Source organism: Cygnus olor, chromosome 6 (assembly GCF_009769625.2).
Source record: "Cygnus olor isolate bCygOlo1 chromosome 6, bCygOlo1.pri.v2, whole genome shotgun sequence".
Lineage (NCBI taxonomy): Eukaryota > Metazoa > Chordata > Aves > Anseriformes > Anatidae > Cygnus > Cygnus olor.
Genome location: NC_049174.1, coordinates 18,053,331 through 18,073,211, shown reverse-complemented (window position 1 = coordinate 18,073,211; position 19,881 = coordinate 18,053,331). Strand labels below are relative to the sequence as shown.

At 39.5% G+C, this 19,881-nt stretch overlaps 1 protein-coding gene across 4 annotated transcripts in view; it reads right to left on the bottom strand.

The window, feature by feature from the left end:
• Positions 1-19,881, bottom strand: part of GPR155 (G protein-coupled receptor 155) — a 35,282-nt gene that overhangs the window by 10,948 nt on the left and 4,453 nt on the right. The window contains exons 1-7 of one of the 4 annotated variants that reach the window (XM_040562030.1): positions 18,176-18,692; positions 10,640-11,146; positions 5,943-6,342; positions 4,505-4,670; positions 3,191-3,346; positions 2,074-2,157; positions 657-777 (exon numbers count right to left, since the gene is read on the bottom strand). In XM_040562030.1, the coding sequence (XP_040417964.1) occupies positions 657-777; positions 2,074-2,157; positions 3,191-3,346; positions 4,505-4,670; positions 5,943-6,342; positions 10,640-11,099 (1,387 nt within the window). In that variant the 5' untranslated portion in view covers positions 11,100-11,146; positions 18,176-18,692. Of the gene's footprint in view, positions 1-656; positions 778-2,073; positions 2,158-3,190; positions 3,347-4,504; positions 4,671-5,942; positions 6,343-10,639; positions 11,147-11,955; positions 12,879-18,175; positions 18,693-19,881 lie in introns of those variants that run through there. The other 3 variants (XM_040562031.1, XM_040562027.1, XM_040562028.1) reach the window with 3 other exon arrangements.

Sequence of the window (19,881 nt, the reverse complement as noted above, 5' to 3'; positions counted from 1 at the left end):
CAGCTAAACATAAACACAACTTACTCCACAAAAACACCACAGGGATTAAACTTTTAAACTTCTGGACTCACGAATGGTACACAAAGTCTCTTAAACACCTTAAGTCTCTGTTTTAATCACACCTGTAAGGTTCTCCAAGTTCCTTGATGCATCTTTCTACTCTGCCTACTTCAAATACTCCCTTCATTAATCATCTACACCTGCAGAACACATTGTTTTTAGAAATTGCAATTGACAGAGGAAAGAAATGTTAAAGCCCCTTCGTTCTGCTTTTCCTTTTTTTTTTTTTTTTATTAAGCATAAGGTTTTACAATCTCCTTAATGCTGAATAATTTAAAATCTTTAATTCTGCATTACTTAAAAATTGACAGTAAGCTTTTGACTAGTTGATCACCATTCACTCTATTTGTAATTGCTTCTGCCTTGATACCCGAGATGATTTTTTTTTTTGTGGCCCCCTCTCCCCTTTCCCACCTAAAGCCAGCAAGACTGCTGCCCTGCATTGCTAGAGCTTCAACCTGGCACAGCTTACAAGCGTGCATATTTGTAGAATTACACACAAGTGAAAGGAATAATTACTCTGAAGAATATAATCAAATTATTTCAGTACATCAATCTTTTATTACGTTACCTAGTTCTGCCTAGAAAAATCATACCTGTCCACAGGTAGGTGCTATAAAGTGAGCTGTAGAGAAATATAAATACTAGGATCTGCAATGTGATGTCTTTCTCTTTAACAATGAAATTCCATATCACCATTCCAATGCAAGCAATAAACTGAAAAGAAAGGGAAGATGCCATCATTTGAATTTCGAAAGCAGGATGACAGAAGAAAATTGAACACAGTGTAGTATAACTACAATAAGCTTCCAGACTCCACCCCCAGATCCACTGCAGTGTAATTTTATGAATTAGATGGTTATCATAGCAGTAAAGTAGTGCAGCAGTAAGCTCAATATTACAGTTATGTCAATGACTGGGGTAACCCCACTCCTTTCTCTCTCGTTTATTTATTTTTGACAGCAATTATATAGCTCAATAAGCTGGGAGTAAGACAAGTTATATAAAGATTGTTATTTTTTTTCCTATCGTTTAATAACAAAAGCTTTGCATCTTAATTAAAGTACAAACCCTTTATCTGAAATGATTTAGAAATGAAGCTGAGAACAACAGATGCTTGTTCAGCCAAGAATTATACAAGTTTTCATCATCATATGAGAGTTAGTACAGAAGGAATCTGAAAAAATAGGCTGAAATAATATAGAAATAGTAATACAAGGGTTCAAATTATTTTTAAATTAAAGCTAACTTCATGCTGTTATAGACAGAAGTACCTGCAACTCTCACACACTATTTCCTTTCCCCAATGTGACTCTACATTCTAACCTCAGTTTACTTTTTTTTTTAAGCTACAGAACACCAGAAAGCATCTACTGCACTGATGTATTGCACTCACTGAATTTAACAGTTGTACAGTTGGCTTCAAGAAAAAAAGGAACACATACTCTATAGTTTTCTCTCAGCTTAAATAACAATTAAAATTAAGCCAAGTCAGAGCTATCAGACTTTGCCATTCCCTAGCCACCAGCCATGTATTCCCACACCCCTTCCCCGTGTCAACACTGGCACCTGTCTTATCCCTCTGTGAGTCACTTCAGGGAGCTACACTAGCATTTGGATTAGTTTCCTATATAACTCATTGAATCAGATCACCACAGACTCAGACACACACACTGCTGCTGATCACGGCATTTCTGACTTCAGATTGGCATAAACTGACTTGGAAGTGCACTCAATGCTATTTGGCAGTAACTCATAAAGCTAAAAATATACTGCAGAAGCCATTTGCCATTCTGATTGCTTACAGCTCTGTTTGAGATGCTGCTCTTTGAGAGCTGTACTAGCAGCACAAAGGGTCATTTTGTCATTTTCTTCAAGGGTATGTTCTAAGTCACAGAAATTGTTCAAACAAGTCATTAAATGCCCCTGCTCACCTTACAGATATCACTGTAGAAACCAAATTTGCAAAAATGTTAAAAACAAGATGTAAAATAAAATCGTCTTACTACTGACCTGAGCAACAAGTAGATTTGTTGTAATCATATGAGGAAGCTGTTTGTATTTCTTACTCAGAAGAACAACAATGAGAGACCAAATCTGGAACAGACAAGATAAATTGAATTTAGGGCTAACACAAAACAAATAAACACGCAAGATGAACATTGTGGCAAACTATAGTGAAATTAAATATATAACAAATTTTCTTGACAAGTTTCTCAGCAACATGACTAACATGGGTCAGCTCCATACCATCTGCTGCCAATCCCTATGCCTCAGAATATAGGGCCAGAAAAACCAATGCATTGTTGCCTCTTAAGACTGTGAAATATTTCCAGGAAGTACCAAGGGTTTGCCTGCAGTGTGCAGAAGACTGGCTGTTCCCCAGGACATAAATGACCACAGAACAGCCTGGCAATGTGGAATTTAAGAGTCTCTTCACCCTATCCCTTCTGATTTTCCCAGCATGACTTGTGATGGCAAGAGACAACGTTAATATGTTGCTTCTCTTGAGGCACAGTTTTTATGATATGAAGACTTCAGTGAGACCCCAGCTTAAGAAACTTTCAGCTCTCTCCAACATGGAAACTTTTATTTAAAGTAAGAAAACCTATACACGTATCTATAGCACTTGTGAAGCCAAAATGCAATTCACATTGAGCATCTGAGATATCAACACCCTTTAAAAGGGCCAGACACCTAGAATTGCTAGGAAAGGCATTAGATAAGGCTAAATTAAATATTGTGATTAAACTGTGATTTGATGTAATTATTCCCCATGAGGTAAACAAGTACTGTTATTTCCACCCCACTCAATCATTTAAAAGGAACTAAAGATGAGCAGCTTGATAGCTTGTCCACACATGCACCGTACATATCAGGTGGCCAGATCCCAAACTCTCAAGCCCTGCAGTAGTGCTGTAATTCACTTACCCATTTTTCCCCCACTGTGCAGCTCTCCAGCTGACCCATTGCTAAACTAGGAAGATTTGCTTTTTAAACTCAACTCCTCCCTCATCCTTCTGAGGACAAAATGTCAGTCTCAACTTATTATGACTTGATTTGCTGCTTATGTACTAAAGTTACCCTGACATTACAGCGTGTTTTTGTAGTTCACTTTACGAACACCTACCAGAGAAACGAGGCTGACAATACTGATGTCAAAGCTAACATTTTGGAGTGCAGATGCCAGTGGGTTGGGATCCATAGATGGAATGGTCAACAGCCACGCAGAAACATACATGATAGGTGCAGACACAAACGTGCTTATCACCATGCCTGAGGTAATCTGCAAAAGGAATCAAACAGAAACATGAACAGTTAAGCAGATCAAGTTAAAGAGTCTGTTTTTATGAATACAACAACTAGCAATATTGTACCTTTGATTAAACATAGAGCTTTAAACAAATCATTGAGTTGTTTCTGTGACAGATTAATTAGAATTTAAACCAGGAAGTATCCATTTTATACATACAGTTAAAAAGAAACTTTCGACAAGTTTTTGAAATAGTAGGAATACATGAGTTCCCCACTGTGAATTCTTACAGAGCTTTTTCATAGGTGTCAAGGATAGTAAGGATTCCAACCTAGTGGTGGATTCACAATGACACAATATACTTTTGGATGTAAAGATTCACACCGTAAATAAATATGCAAACATGTAATTATGTAAACACTAATATGCATGAATTAATGAGAAGTATAAATATATATTTACATTTAAATCGTTTCTATCTCAGCTTTGCATTGTTTTTTCCACTTACTAGAATTTGCAGTGATGGAAGTGCAAGTTTCAGATTTTTCTTTTAAACAGATATCCTGAGTTTGTTGGGCACAAAATTCTATCTTGTAATGCTTGACTTGCAGTGTCTTCAAGTTTGTGGGGGGGGGAGTGTGTGTGTCGGGGGGGCTGGGGGAGTTAATGTATATATCTTAAGTTGAAAAGGTTAATTAATACGTTCTACTTAAAATGCATTTCTACCACAAGATTTAACTGAAGGACAACACAGGAGAATCAGTTAAAGCACAAGCTCTTCAAGCTCTCCCACAAGTTTTCAGCATGAACCTAACACTGCTCTCACTGAAATCAGTAACAACATTCCTGTTTTTCCTACAAAAACAGTAGAACAAAGATAAGGTATTCAAAAAAGAAAACAAAACAAAGATGCAAGTTCTTTATATTTAAAGTTACCCTAGTTCTTCCTACTATTTTCATGAATAGGAAAAGTATGAGGACTAATTTAAGACTGTGTGCCATCAAGAAACTTGAGACACCAGGAAAGAGTGCATTGGTTAACTATTAAGTTTGCAATACAGTTCAAACTTGAGATCTGGGGAGTCTATACTACAGAAAAGTAATTTCAACTAGCCTGTTTATTCATTTATAAGTATTTCATCAACAAAGATAAGCCCATACGACAAGTTTGGGAAAAAGAAAACTACATACAATTCCAACTTCCATATTAAATTGAGCTGCAAATATTGCGACACCAGGTGCTGCTGGAAAAACTCCATAAAGAAATGCATAGTTTGATAAACTGGTGTGGTTGACTACGCTGTCACTCTTGTCCAGGAGTTCTACCATTTCTCTACAGAGAAATGGCATCATAAGTCTGAAATGAGAGGGGGAAAAAAAAGAATAAAAGTAATTCGAGCCAGAGCAATAGAGTCTATTCAGAAAAGGAACCACAACATTTACAAGCTGCTTCAAAATTCTGAATCACAAGGTAAATTTAAAAAAAATACACAAGAAATGTTAAAAAAGACACTAATATCTGAGATCCAAACACATTTTCTGACTGTGCAGAAACATTCTTTGTATAACTTCAGATTAAAAAAGGTAAAATATAAAAACAAAACTATTTTCAACTGTAAAAGCAGCTATAAGCAGTCAGCAACTTTGAATATTAGACCACTTTTATGTAAACTGTCTGACATGGAACAAGGGCGCAATCCCATATTGAAAGTTTTGCCCAATAAAACAAACAAACAAAAAAACACATTCATACTTATCTGATTGCCTTTAGCAATATCCCTGATGTCACACAGACTCGCTATGTAAGTCTTGTACAGGCTTCCATAAGCTCACCAGTAAAGCAGGGTGGTGATATTAACCACCACTCATTTTTCCCATGTTCTTACAAAATTTATCATCAAGCTGGTTTATAAACTAGGTCTTTAAGCTTGCTAGTTAGTTGTACTGATACTCAAATGAGTCTTCAAATTTTCTAGTCTAAACAATCACCAACTAAGATTTCTGTTATGCTGATTGTAGCTCTGTAGCAAATATTTAGTTCACCAGTACCTGACATATAGTCAGGGGAAAATAATGACAGCATAAGTTCTATATAAAAATTTTCAGTTTTTATTTTCAGAAGTCAGACAGTTTATCAATGTAGAGTGACAATTTTTAAGCTCTTCCAAAATAGCAATCTGAAAGATTTATAGACACAGCAAACAAAACCCAACTGATTTAGAGATTTATTGTTTAAATCCAAAGAAAATGTGAAGACTAATCAAGTAGTTCCTAAACTTACTCTGCTTTAACTATTTAAGCTAGTGAATTTTAAATTAAGAAAGTAATTCCTCAAACACCCAATTCGTGACAGATGGCCTGCGGGCAGTCCAGGAAGCTGTAGCACCCTTGAATTATTTTCTCTGCAGAGCCTGACAACAGGCTTGTGGTCTGCAAAGTTTCTTTTGAAAGTTAAAAGTTGCGTACTATCAGAAAGTTTGGGAAGCACTCACACAAAATACAGGAAGTGAAATACACTATCACTACAATGATCTTGAGAGAAAAGCCATATGGACTGTATATTCAGAGCTTAAAACATCTAGAAACACTTTAGAGAGAAAAATTATAGAAGTACATAAATTGAACTTACAGTTTAGCTGTGATGAGAAGGATCAGTGCAACAAACATACCCTTTGTCAGTTTTTTCGTTTGTCCCACCATGGTTAGTCCAAGGTAAAAAAGTGCAGAGCCAGAAAATGAACTGCCCAGTCCGTCAAGGAAATTTTCAAGGTATTCGGGAATTTTCTGGCCAAGAATAAAGTTTGAGACAATTCCTATGAAGACCATGAATACAATTGGGTTCTGCAGAACTCGAAGGAGTGCTAGGCCCACTATTTTGAGTTTGCTTTGGGACACAGTGCGATTATCCCTCCACTTCTGGATTTCACAGAAAATAAACCCCAGAGGGTTTAGCATCATAAGAGATATTGGAGCCACTAGGTAAATGTACTGGAGATACTCTGGGTAAGTGGTTTGATATAAAGCTTCAACTAGAAGACAGAAAATGAAAAGTGATGAGTGATAATATTTCAGTACAAAAAGACAAATATTGAAATTAACATTTGTTCCCTGAAAATTAGAGAAAATTATTTCATTATCCTTCAGAGGCATCAGCATTCACAACTGATATAAGATGACACACTATATCCAATCACCATTAGGTCACAGTCATGTAACAAACACACTAAAGCCCTAACACTAGCTTAACCAATACTACTTAATGATTCAACACTTACAGAACCAAAAAAAAAGGAAAGAAAACAACAAAAAATTCCATGCACCTTTTGATTCATTCCAAATGCTGAACATTGATTTTTTTTTTCTGAATCGCTTTTTGTCCCCAGAAACATATGAGAATTGTGGAGCACTACATGTGCATTCGCAGGACACAACGTTTTTGAACATTTCAACATCTCAGCCAAATTCTGATTTGTAGCAGTGATGCAAAATACAAAATTTAGTTTCTTAGGTTCATTTTTAGATCAGTCTTCTCTATAAATAAGGCTCTTGCAAATATTTGCCACTACTTTTAAGATTCACAAAGTAGTAACTGCATAAAGGTGAAGTGATTCTTCAAGTATTACAAACAGGAGTTGTGAATATAAGGCAAATTTAAAAAATAAGAGTTCTGCTTCTTTTTTGCTACCCTACAAATTTACAGCACTGCCAGAAAGAGGTTACAGAACTGACAAGGTTGGAACACCTTGAAGAAGGTTTAGTGTTCAGCGGAACACTAAAACTTCTCTGTGCTATGAAAAAATTCAAAATTTGACTACATACATTTCAGTTCTGTGATCTCATGGTTTATTGTGGCTCTGACCTATTAGCTAGACTAATCTGTCAGACTAAAAAAAAAAAAAGCTTTATAAAGAAAATCTTGAAAAGTGACTTCCATTTCTCACCCACCACAATGATACAGACTTCTCCCCCTCTACTAAACTTGTTCTTTTCTTCAGGAAGTTTTTTCCTTCACAATATTTTTCAAGATCTCAAAGCCTTTTTTTTTTTTTTTAAAACCTTTTTATTATTTAAGTATCTGGAATGAGAGGATCTGTTAGATCTAAATCAGCATTTACTATAACCAGCCTCTCTCTTTAGATTGAATAAACGGACATTCTCAGTTAGTTGACTTCTACTATGTAAGAAAAAGCACTAAAGGTGCTTTTGCCTTTACAAGCCATGGTTAAAGGATGCATACAGGAGCTACCTGTCCTAAAGTCCTGAATAAAGTGGCAACTGTATTCACTAAATACATAGTGAAACTGTAAACACTAAATATATTCTGATAAATAAAGCCACCTTAGATATGCTGGACATTTTTTATACAAGCCAAAATTTTCCTAAAACATCAAACCTTAGAGCGATGCTTTTATGCTGCTTTATGTAGACCACCCATTTCAACGAAATCCAACTCAATACAAGTCACACAGGAAGTCAGTCATGAGGAATCATTAGGACAGTGAGAATAATCCACAACTCTCAGATGAAAAATTTGCTTTTTATTTAAAGCAAGGTGTCTACTTGCTGATCACAGGAAAAATAAAGAATTAATGCTATTTTACGACTTCCTTCTCAAACAATTCTCCACGTCCCAGCTTATCAAAAATACATATAAATAAACCACTAGTTGCTTATGCTTCCTACAATTAACATCATTAAAGTTACTGTAACTAAGACATCATCCACACGACACTTCTGCTATACCTGTGCTTTAACAACACAGCACCTGAGAGTATATGAAGCTGTTCTGTCAGAGCTGTATCATCTCTCCCAATAATACAAACCAACCAGATGAAGATTTCTATCCTAGCAATTCAATTTACCTTGGGGGTCTGCTAGCAAACCTCCCTACCAGCATCACTTTGCGGTGTAGAACCATTTTAACAGCGACTAGAGAAAAACAGGCTAGTGAGCTTTGAAAAATGTAACCTGTATTTTAACTTCCCTATACAGATAGTTATTTTCCTATGTGCAAATCTTTGCTCAACAGCATAAATTAGCATACTGGTTACTGCAGAAAAGAAGTATCACATTGAATGAAAACTCTGAACATTATTTTTTAAATAAACTGCCTTCTAAAATAACGTTATTGTAATACACAGAATTGTCAATGCTAACTTTTTCCTTCACAGATTTCAACTGAACCATATGATTTTTAAAGGCAGCAATAAAAATATATTTCCACTAGAAGATCAAGCTTTGCTCAAAACACCACCTATTACCACAAGTAAAAAGAACTAAGCAAAGCACTCTGTGTTATCCAGCCCTGCAAACACTCCAGAGAAGCCACTAACATGAACAGCTTGCACACAAGACAGCGTGAATCAAAAACTGGTAAAAGTTTGGGGGTTGGAGAAGAGAAGTGAAAGGGCAAGAAAGGAAATAAACAGCTTTAAGAAACAAAGAACCCTTAAGCGCCTACAGTGTTACCGTTGTGTTAGGTATGCTAGTAAGCTCTCAATAAACTAGATGTTGTGAATTCAGCTAGACTGTGTATAGAGGAAACATGAATCATATCTTATAAATTGTGGATATTTGGAGAAAAATGTAATCTGACAAGAAAATCATTCAACACAGAAGGAATGCTTTGAGTAGAAAGATGCAAGGCAAATATATTCAGAGAACCTTAAAAGAGAAGAAAAAAAATCTTAACTGGCATTTTAATCCAGCACCAATAAACAAAGAGGTAATTCTCAGAGCCATATTTGTGATATACTTCTGATTTCTCTCAAGAGGAATAAGTCTCAGGAGATGCAACTGAGGGAAATGGTATTTTCATCTATGGAAGAAAAAGTTTGCAATTGCGTTTGTCAGTATTTTATATACATCCAGCAAATTTGAAGAGAATAAAGATTCAAGATTCTCTGGAGCATGCTGCCCTGGAATAGGGTGAATAAAACTGCCAGCTCCTCAAGTTATCTAAAATATGGAGCTACTTGTTGCTACATGTAATCTGGAGTTGAATGCTTAAGTTTTTTTTTTTGTAACTCTATTTCCAATTCTGTAAACAATTATCTTGCTCTTTCCTTTGCTACAACAAACTTTATTTCTTTTTTTGTTCTTAACTTTATCTGGACAATAACAGTGATCTCAAGAGAATTTGAGAGGCGCAAGTACCTTCTGCTCAAGGAACAGCAAACAAATACAACTGAATCCAACCACCCTCTCCAAATGCCACCCACTCAAGGTGTATTTTGAAACTCTCTGATACTTGCAGTGTTCCTTCTGCACCGGCCATACAGGTCAGCCTGGGGAGAGGCAGCACTGAAAGCTGCGCTGGAACAAAGAACCTCCCAAGGTAAAAAGTACAACTCCAGATCTCTTCCTAAATATCATAGTACATATAACTAAAAAGCATATCAACATATCCTTAAGGAAATCTATAAAAAAGGGAAATAAATAAATAAATACCCAAAGGGAAGAAAATAATAGTCTTGCAGATTGGGATAAAAATCAAGTTTAATAACTGATATTGTCTGGAATTAGAAATATAGGCTTACAAGAACAAGAGTACACAGCTATACAAGTTATACTCTGAATGCCTCCTCTTGCTTTTTCCCCTTTTTTTTTTTTTTTTTGTTTAACTCCACTGGAGTGGTGGTTAATTGCGCATACTGAGAAAGGCATCACAGCCACATAAAATTCCAATTTGAGATAACACAAATGCAGATTACCACAAATCACATAGTAATCTTCCTTTTAAAAGACTTACTTCTTCCAAGACTATATCCTAAGGCACATCTACTGGTTGTGACAGAACAAAGATTAAGGGACAGAACATGACTGGCTACGTACATTAACACAAAAATTAGCTTGTTCTAAGTTTGTTCTAGAGTCTAAACAGATTAAAAGTGTGTCTTACACACACTATAACCAGTAGGCACCAACATTATGGCTAAATATTTTCTTTGAGGTAGACCAAGAGTTAATGACAAATTAGCACAAAATCCCACTACAACTATTTCAGAGGCCACAGATATAGGCTCCTTTTTTTTTTTTTTTTTTTAAATAAAGATCACAGTCCTATACAACAGAAGATAGATTGTTTAAAATTGTTTCATTCATACCATCCAACAGTTTTTCTTTTCCCCTCTTACTGAAAAGTATGTGGTCTGAAGATTTTTTTTTTTAAATTAGTTTCCTCAAGAAATGTAACAAGAAATTGTTAAGGCAGCTCATAACTTCAGTCAATTTCAAATAATGCAAAAGAAAAGCAGAAAGATGCTGATGCAGAAGCATCTAGAGCACTGAAAAATAATTTTGAAGAGGAAAGCAGGAACTACTTACCTATTGGATATCCCAGTGCAAAGTCATTGCTTTGTGTAGCAAAAATAGGGAACAAACCTGCTTTGCTAAATCGATTCTCAGGACTGGCTACCAACAAGGTTAAAACGCAGACTAAGAAAAACACAGCAGCTTTGGCAACTAAGATACTGTACAGGAAAGACCAATTCACATTAGAAAAGTTAAGTACCACCATGTTTTTGAACAGTAGTGCTGGGAGTGCAAAACGTGAGACAAAGTTTCCCAGTCCTTTGGCCTGAGTTGAAGTGATAATGTTGGCTCTTCCAGCTATGTAGCCACAAAGAATTATCCCAAAGCATTCTAACAGGGCTGGGAAAAGCCTGCTTATTGACATAGAAGGAGGACCGCTGGTGGTATTGAGTCCAACTTGTCCAGGCAAAGAAATAGACATATTAGCTGAAGATGAGAGGTTCTCTGCACTGAAGTCTGAATAGCTATCCATTTCCTTTGACCACCTCTTCCAAAAGAGAGAGCATGCAGTGATCTCATCTGCAAAACAAACAAAAACATTCGTTAACTTCTGAAACTGTGCTTGTAAACGTCTATGGTATCTGGCTTGCTGACAGAAGAGTTTATACTTACAACTGCATTAAAAATAAACAGTGAGACGAGTAATAAGTAGGTATTGAGACACAAATCTGAGAAAGCAAAAAACTGTACTCATTCTGTACTCACACATTCTTCTCACAAGTTCACACATCCCAGCAAGACAACTGATAGAGGCTGAAGACTGAAATACTAATTGTAGTTTGGGAATCCAAAAAAAAAAAAAAAAAAGAGATCTAAACATCATTGAGGAGAAATTATTGCCCTTCAGCCCTTTTCAGTCAGCAAACAGTAATTGTTAAATTCTCAGCGTATATTCCTTATTTTCCTGGACTACCATTAGAAGCCTAGTTACCTCTCTATCAGGAAAGCATAAGACTCTTTAACCACTCATTAGCAACTTACAACTTTACTCACCTCCTCAACTCACTATCAATTCCCAGGTATGGTTCTCACATTCTCTTTGCTTTCAACTATCAAATTGTTAATTTTCTTATCTAACTCCCTTTGTTTGCCCCATGACATCTTATCTCAGGTCCTCCCTATGCCATGTCTTACTTGGTTCTTTTTCCTCTGCAATAAAAATACACTTTAAACTTCCAATATTGAAATCCTACCCTTGATCTCCCTTTAACTACTGTTATTTCATCTTTGCTTCAAAATGCACAGCTTCAAGCATGGTCAGGAATCCTCCTCTACCTCCACCTTTACATCCTATTTAACCCAAGTTCTGTCCCTGAAACACCTCTTACCAAAATCCTCAGAGGCCAACAGTCTTCTTAAACTTTCAGTATTGGTGTTCCAACTTCATCCTTTGTGACCATCATACATCATAATCACCTTCTTCTTGATCTTGCCCTTCCCGTATCTTTTGTAATTAGAGCTCCTCCTAATTCTCCTCCCATATCTACTTGATCCTATGGCATTTACATGGGAGGATCCCTCAAAATTTCTGTGGGTGCTGATAGGGCTCCTTCCTTGTTCCTCTTTTGTCTCCCTTCACCCCCTGCCTCTGCACTTTCATAAGCGCTTATTCAATTATAAAGAGATGACTCAGAGATCTCTTGCTCTCTAATCTAGACACTTCTTCTTCTGCTAAAACTACCGTTTCAGCCTGTCTCCGGGATTTCTTTTGTGAATATCCTGCTGTCAATTCAAGTCCAATGAGCCTGAAACAGTTTTCCTACCTTCCCAAAGGGATGCTCCCTCGGTTACTCTGGGCTGACTATCTATTTTGCTAGGGGTGAGGGAGAACAGTTACAAAACCCTCTGCTTCAGGGGAAATGCAAACCTACTGACCTCACATTGATCTATAACGCTGTCGCAGGGAAAATTTTCAGGCCATCAGTAGCAGTTCTTCCTTTGTACATCCTTCTACAGACTCATTCTTCACACATCCAAAAAAAAAAAAAAAAGCACAATAACAAAACGTCCCAAACAACAACTTGTTTCCATGTTCTTTCCCATTCTAAGCTGCATGCCCTCAGTCTATCATGGAACAGCAAGAGCTCTTTTCCCACTGCTGATCAGCCAAGAACACAGCATTGCTTTTCAATAGATTTTGTGCTTTTCCCCCATGCAGATGAGAATGTTCAAAAGCAGGTCATCAAAAGACACAGTAAAACTGCCCCCATTTCCTTATTTCTACCCAATACTAGAATCCCTTTTGGTTTTGATACCCATAAGAGGAACAGCATCTACTGGTGTAACAGCATGCCGTCTGCAAGAGTGACTTCTTCTGCCCTACTATGTTTGCCAGCTGAGCGTCTGGATGTTGTGAGACGTGGTTCCGCTCAGAGCTTATTTGGAAGCTGATACACTGGGAAATGAATATAACCTTCTGTCTGAAATGTAGCACAGACCAGGCGTAAAAAAGAGCCGGTCCTTTCGGAAGGCAGTGAGCCTGTCCAACGCCATGCTGCCTTCTGCTACAACTGCGTCCTAGTGGTAGTTAAAGCGAGGAGTTTTAAAATCTAATTTCCAGAATTTTTATCCAGCTTAACAGATACTAATATTCCAAACTTAGTTTATGCTGGTTTGGCAACTTTAATTTTTCAAGGTAGCTTTCTAAAGCCTCGGCAGTTACACATCTGATATGCTTTACACCCACAGTACAGCTGGGGACCACTGGCATCACATCCCTCACGTACTTCTGTGTGTAAAACCTAGTCACTTCTCTTCAACAACAGTTTTGTCAGGCTAAATACACGCAGTTACTGAAGATTTCTTGCACTAACTGCCGTGAGAAAGAACACTTTCTGAGAGTCTTCCTTCATCAACATACAGGACTCGGGATAATTTCAGGAACATGGACACTGCAGCCCACGTATTACCTCAAATTAACAGGGCTGGTCATAAGACCAAGATTACTCACTTATTTGCTTCCATACACCCAATTCCAAGTTCCATTTTAACATGTTGTCCGTACACATCAGGCTACGGCAACGCCTTCAAACTATGACTGGCACAGAAACCTAATTTTCATCTTTTCTCAGCCACAAAAAGTCAGTACTCGAGACCACGGAATCATAGGATGAGTCACAGAATGGCTTGGGTTGGAAGGGACCTCAAGGATCATCCAGTTCCACCCCCCCCTGCCATGGGCAGGGACACCACCCACCAGATCAGGTTGTCCAGAGCCCCATCTCCAACATAAAACTACCTCTCATCTCCTAGGCTGTGATGTCCAGAGCAGTTATATGGACGCAAGGAGCTGTCGAATTTACTCCAAGCCTCCACACTAACGTAATTGGGCTTGCATCAATGGAAGACACACCCTATTGATGAGAACTTTGTCACCTACTCTAGAAAGTGGTTATACATCACCTCCTAACACTCCTGAGAGCCAGTTCACACATTTCTTAACCATTCCTGTTCTTCCTTGTAATAGACATAGAAGGAATAGTCCTTACAAGAACTGCGTGCTTGGCAAGGAAGAGAAATCTGACCAGGATTGTAGCTTCTCCACCCCTGCACACAAGTATTTGGCAAGATGCTCCCTACCTTCAAGAAAAATGCACAGAAAACAAGTCATCTTATCACACTTCAATGTTGCACCTTGCTTCCTGTAACTTTGACCTCCCCCAGTTTTCCAGTATCACATGCTAATGAAGTACACTTCCCAGTTAATAAGGGATCCTCATGGACACAGTGGCCAATGGTCTAATGCAGCACGTTAGTGCTAACCCTACATATTAATTTTTGACATGACTAAATCCTAAAGTACTCTGGAAAGCAAGCTCAGACAATTTCTCCCATTTTGTAGAGACAGAAACTAAGGCAAAGGCAGACTGATTTGTCGTAAATCAAACATATCAGTGGCAAAGCTGAGATTCCCACTTCCCAAAGCAGGGCTTTGTACAGCACTGTGGTTAGATATGTGCACATCAACGGCTTGTTGAAGAGCCTCCCCAGCCTCCTTGCATCCTCTCCTCAAGGAGTAGAGAGCACGTAACAGCAAGGTAAATAAGCAAATAAATCAAGTCAGAGCAAAGGTGAGATATTGTATGCCCTATTTCACCCCCTGGCATCCCACATACACATATTCACATGTAGCATAAATAAAAGTCATGAGTCAGAGAGTTTATGCCCAAAGCTTTTACTAAACAACACCACAACGCTGTTGTAACTCATCTGGACCAAGCAGCTGCATCATCCGAATCTGTCAAGTAGCCTGGCTACCTCTTCCTTCAAGGAAAATAAGTCTCATTCCAAGCAGGGCTTACTTTAAATGTTGTATTACAGTAATATATATATAAGATACATTCACCTAGATTTATTTAGACCCGAAGCTCAGAGAATTATCTCCTACAGAACAATGGAAAAACTTGCAATAAATAAAGCAGACAACAAATCATTTCTCCTACTAGCAAAATTTAAGGAAGCAGTTGGGATTTGCAAAACATCCAAAAAAGAATCAAGCTTTGTTTTGTCACATACGGATTTCCAATGCTGAATTCCTGAAAGCCAGCCACATTCTACATTAGCTGCAACGTGAAAAGCAGTTTTTCGGTGCAGCCCTACATCAAATTCCTCAAGCTTGCAGGACTGCATGGAGGTAAGACTCTACAACGCAACATGTTCAACCTGCTCCCTACTCTGTTTAGGCATTTTTTCAGCCATAACAAACTTGAAGCTTTTCTAAAAAAGAAAAAAAATGCAACATTTAATCTGTAGCAGAAGTATATTCTCCTGGCTGTACTTATTTTCCCAAATTCTTACTCACAGAAGTCACAGTCTACATAGAGTTATGTACTGTGAAAGACTTTTGCAGCCAGAACTACTACTACTCTTTCTCTCCTGTAAAGAGGTTTGAGCTATGAGCTACGCAGGCTTTTTGCTTGCACAGGCCAGGCCTTCACAGACAAGTCTACCAAGGCAAATACTTTTAAACTAAAATCATAACCAGAATTGGTTAAACACCCTCTGTTCCCTCTATATTGAGATTATTATTTCTCCTCATAAAAATCAATGTGAGATACAGAATTGTCCTCATTTTATAATTCAGGACTCACTCAAATGAATACGCACCAGGCTGACTCTCGTTGTATCAGTCAGCAGCATGTGCTAAATCCCCTATCTTCCTCACAAGATCAAAACTAACATGGATATACACCCACACATCCTACAACCATCTTTTATAGAGCACCACAAGCACTTCTGCAGCCTTCCTTCAGGCTATCTTCACCTTGAACTTCACTCCAAGGGCCCCTGTAAAGTCAGGCAGGCACGATTTCTGGTGAACCACATGAATTTCAAAGACAGAAACAGCGCCGCGGTAAAGCTGTTACTGGCACTCCTCAGAGGGCTTTCAGCGTGAATCACCTTTTCAGCTCCAGAGATGCGCACATCCCAAAACATTCATGCTTACCACAGACTGTCTATTGCAGAGCCATGGGTATTTTCCAGAAACGCAGGCTTTTGATTTACTGATTACCAGTAAATATTTCTCTCAGTTCCTTTTGCTCCACAGGATACATGCATTTACATAACTGTTGTGAGATTATGTAATGACTAATCAGAGGTTTAGCATACAGCCTTATCACACCTAGGGCTGAACTCAAACTAGCTTCTCATGTGAGCAAAAACATCTTCAGTTCAGTTTTTAATGAAATCAATATTGCTGAGTTGATGCAAAACCAAAGCCTTGTATATTCTACACAGAAAGCCATCAGTTCGTACAGTACGTATAACATTAACTAGTCAAAGGACACTAAAACAAGCCAATATAACACAGTCCCAAAGGCAAGAGCTTGGCTTTGCCCACATAGGGTATATCAAGAATTGAAGATTAAGATTTGAATCCTTGAAACCTCTGTCACAGCTACAATGCCAGGAACTAATAATAAACACAAACCTTTTCAGAATAATGCTGCCCCACCTGCTGTTGACTCTGTCAAGAGCAGCTGCTTGCAGCCCATCCATCAGGATGCATCCGTAAGGAAGGACACTTCAGACATCATGAGAGGAAGCCTAGCATGAAGACTGACAACAGTTGGAGAGCAAGGAACTAGCACAGTTTACAATTCCCTTGAAATAAACCAGAGCACAGATATTTGCCTATGTCTCCTGTAGGTCGTCAATATTTGTAAAGTGTTGAAATTCACCAGACCAGAAAGTCAGTTCTCCAGCAGCTGGGAGTTGAGCAACATCAGGTTCTTCTCTGGGCACCAGACTACAGAAGTTGTCTCCTCCTTTCCCGGCAGGAAAAACCCTTTCGTGTTTTTTTTTTCCTTTGTTTGGCTGGGTTTTTTGTTTGTTTGTTTGGTTGGTTGGTTGGTTGTTTTGTTTTAAATTATGAGAGATTGTAGGAGATACCTCAATGTACATCTCTCTGGTCTCTCAGAGAAACTTCCAGCTGATCACTACTCTCAGGATAATTCTGATGACACTAGCAAGACTGCACACTGTTCATAAATTATATCCCACGCTGTGACCTTATTTGCTACCCTAATGCAATGCAGAAACACCTCAAGTGTGACACTAATGTATTCATGAGGCTGAGAGTTAGACTGGGGCAAGAAAAGTTACCCTTCACGGCAGCTCCAGCATCTCAGAGAAGAACGCAACATACATGTTTTTTTAAGAGTTTTTACTTTAAGTCAAAAAAAAGGAAGCATCTGCAGATAGTTACAACGATAAAATTAAGTGGGAAGAAGTGATTACTACAGCTCCTATTCTTGCAAGTTAACCACAAAATTTGCTTTTCTCTTTACTGGGCCAAGAAAGCAGATACAGAATAATACTGTAGCAGCAATTAACCTGAGAAGCGTGCCACCGCTGGCTTGCAACCTAAACAATGCCACGAGAGATTTCAGGCCTTACGCATCTCCGAGCGGTTGTTTTTCTGAGGTCACGTTTGCTTTTCCAGTTCTCCATGCTGCGGTTACGAGACAGCAGTGGAACAGCGCAGGAGCGGAAAGTGAGCGTCCACAAAACCCCCAGACACCGAGGCCTGCCCTGAGCTTGCGGCGGGCAGACCTCACAGCGGTGGAACCCAGCGCTGCTGCAGGATCTGTCTGTGCGGGCGCTCAGACAAGTCCCAATGAAGCAACAGTTGCCAACAGCGCAAAATACTGGGCAAGAAAAATAAATGGAAAGCACACCTCCTTAATTTCCAGTTAGGCTCATCTGAGGACTCGTTACCAGACACATGTTTTTGATGCAAACAGCAGAACATTTTTCAGCATACAGGTTACACTTGGTTGTCAGCATCTCTTGGAAAACATCTTGCTTGCCCCGCAGGGATGAAGCATCCCTCTCCTCACCGAGAAAAGGCCACGATAAACAGCCGCCCCCCTCCTGCCCCTCCTTCCCGCAGCCGCCCCAGCCCCGAGCACACGGCGTTTCCACCGGGAAACACGCGAGGTGAAAAAATAACAGCGCTACCCACTGTGACAGCTGGTTTTGGGGAAAAAAAAAAAAAAAGAAAATAAAAATACTAGAGGATGGGGGCAGGAGCGGACCGCTTACCTACTTAGCTTTCGGTAGGCACCTCCGCACGAGCGCACGTATAGAGGATTTCTCCCCTGCCAAGGTGACAGCCTCCACAAGGCCGAGGCCGCCGGTACCGAGGCCCAGGAGGGGAGGGGAGGGGAGGGGAGGGAAGGTCTAGCCCGGCCCAGGCGGCCCGCCCCGGCAGCCCGGCGCTCGGAGCGGGCGGCCCGAGCGCCGCGGGGGGAGCGCGGCCGCAAAATGGCGGCGGCCGCTTGTCCTCGGCGCCTCCTGCCCCGGGGCTCCGCTCCGCCCGCAGCCGCTCCCTCGCGGCCGCACCGGGCTCCCCGCTGCCGGCAGCCGCCTGCTGCCCTCAGCCTCTGTCCCCCGGCGGGCCAGCGCCTCGCCTCTGCCCGGGCTGACCGACTTTATCATCCCGCGCCACGGCTGCAGCCCTGGGCTTGGCCCCGACGGATAGCGGCCCGGCTCCACACCTCCTGCCGGCGGGGGAAGCAGCCCCCATCCCCCGGGGCTGCTGAGCCTGCTTCGTGCCAGGCCTCGTTAGGCTGGGTGGAGGGATGTTGCGCACGTGCTGGCAGAGGTAGAGAACCCAGCTTCTGGGGGCAGTTTTAACGCTTTGGTTCTTTTTTGTTTCTAAGTACAATAAAAAAAAGGTAGTGGCAAAAAGTTACACAAATAGGTATGCCGTATGTCAGTATGGAAAACCACTTGCAACATCATTTCCCCTTTGGGACTCTCAGAAGTTTGTGTCAGTTTTCTGAGTTTCTACATTAACCTCATACATACACACACACACACAGATATATATATATATACACACACACACATATCAGTTGTGGTGCTTAGAAACAAAAGCAACCTAATTTTCCACATGGCATCAGTTCCCCAAGGCTGGTCAGGCAGTTAATCTCCCCAGTAAAATCTAAAAACTGGTAATAGTCAAGCAGTTTCTTGCTGAAAAAGGGGATCCAACCTTTCTCGTGGCTTCTCATTTTAAATGCAGTTGAGGAGACAGCAGCTGGAGCTGCCCATCTTCTAGGAACTCAGCCAGATACTGCTGCCACGAAGAAGGCAAGTACACCATTCCCTAGGTTATCTACTTTCTTCCATTGTTTATTTGGCCCAAACCAGCTCGTTACGTGTAGCAGATGGATAGCAATAGGTGTCTTTACAGAAGAAACTAAGCTTGTCCATCAGATGCAATGCCCTCAGTTTGTGTGCTGGGTAGTTTCCCCCACCAAACTAGGAACTTCAAGAAAAAAAAGAACCATTCTTCCTGTTTCACATAACATCTAGAAAGACAAAACAAGGGAAGGGAGAGCCACCTCCACCCAAAAGTATTGAAGATTTGTACATGACTGACAATTTATGAAGCACTGTGTTGGATACATTTAATAAATTCACCCATAGTAGGTACATTCTACTGTCAAATACTTGCAGGAATCTTACCAGAAACAAAATCAGTGTATGTTAAGAGCAGTAATATCAATAGCAACAACCAACGGCATTTAAAAAGAATTAAATAAGCTAAGAAAGGGTTAAAGAAAACCCCATAAACAATGCAAACAGGTATTTAAACATATAGGGATAAAAAAAAAAAACTGTTGGAAACTTTTAGAAGGTATTATAGCACTATAAAGTACTACATAAAGTAAAAGTACTACATAGAAGGTACTACAGTACTATAAAGTACTATATACTATAGCACTTTAGTACTATACTGC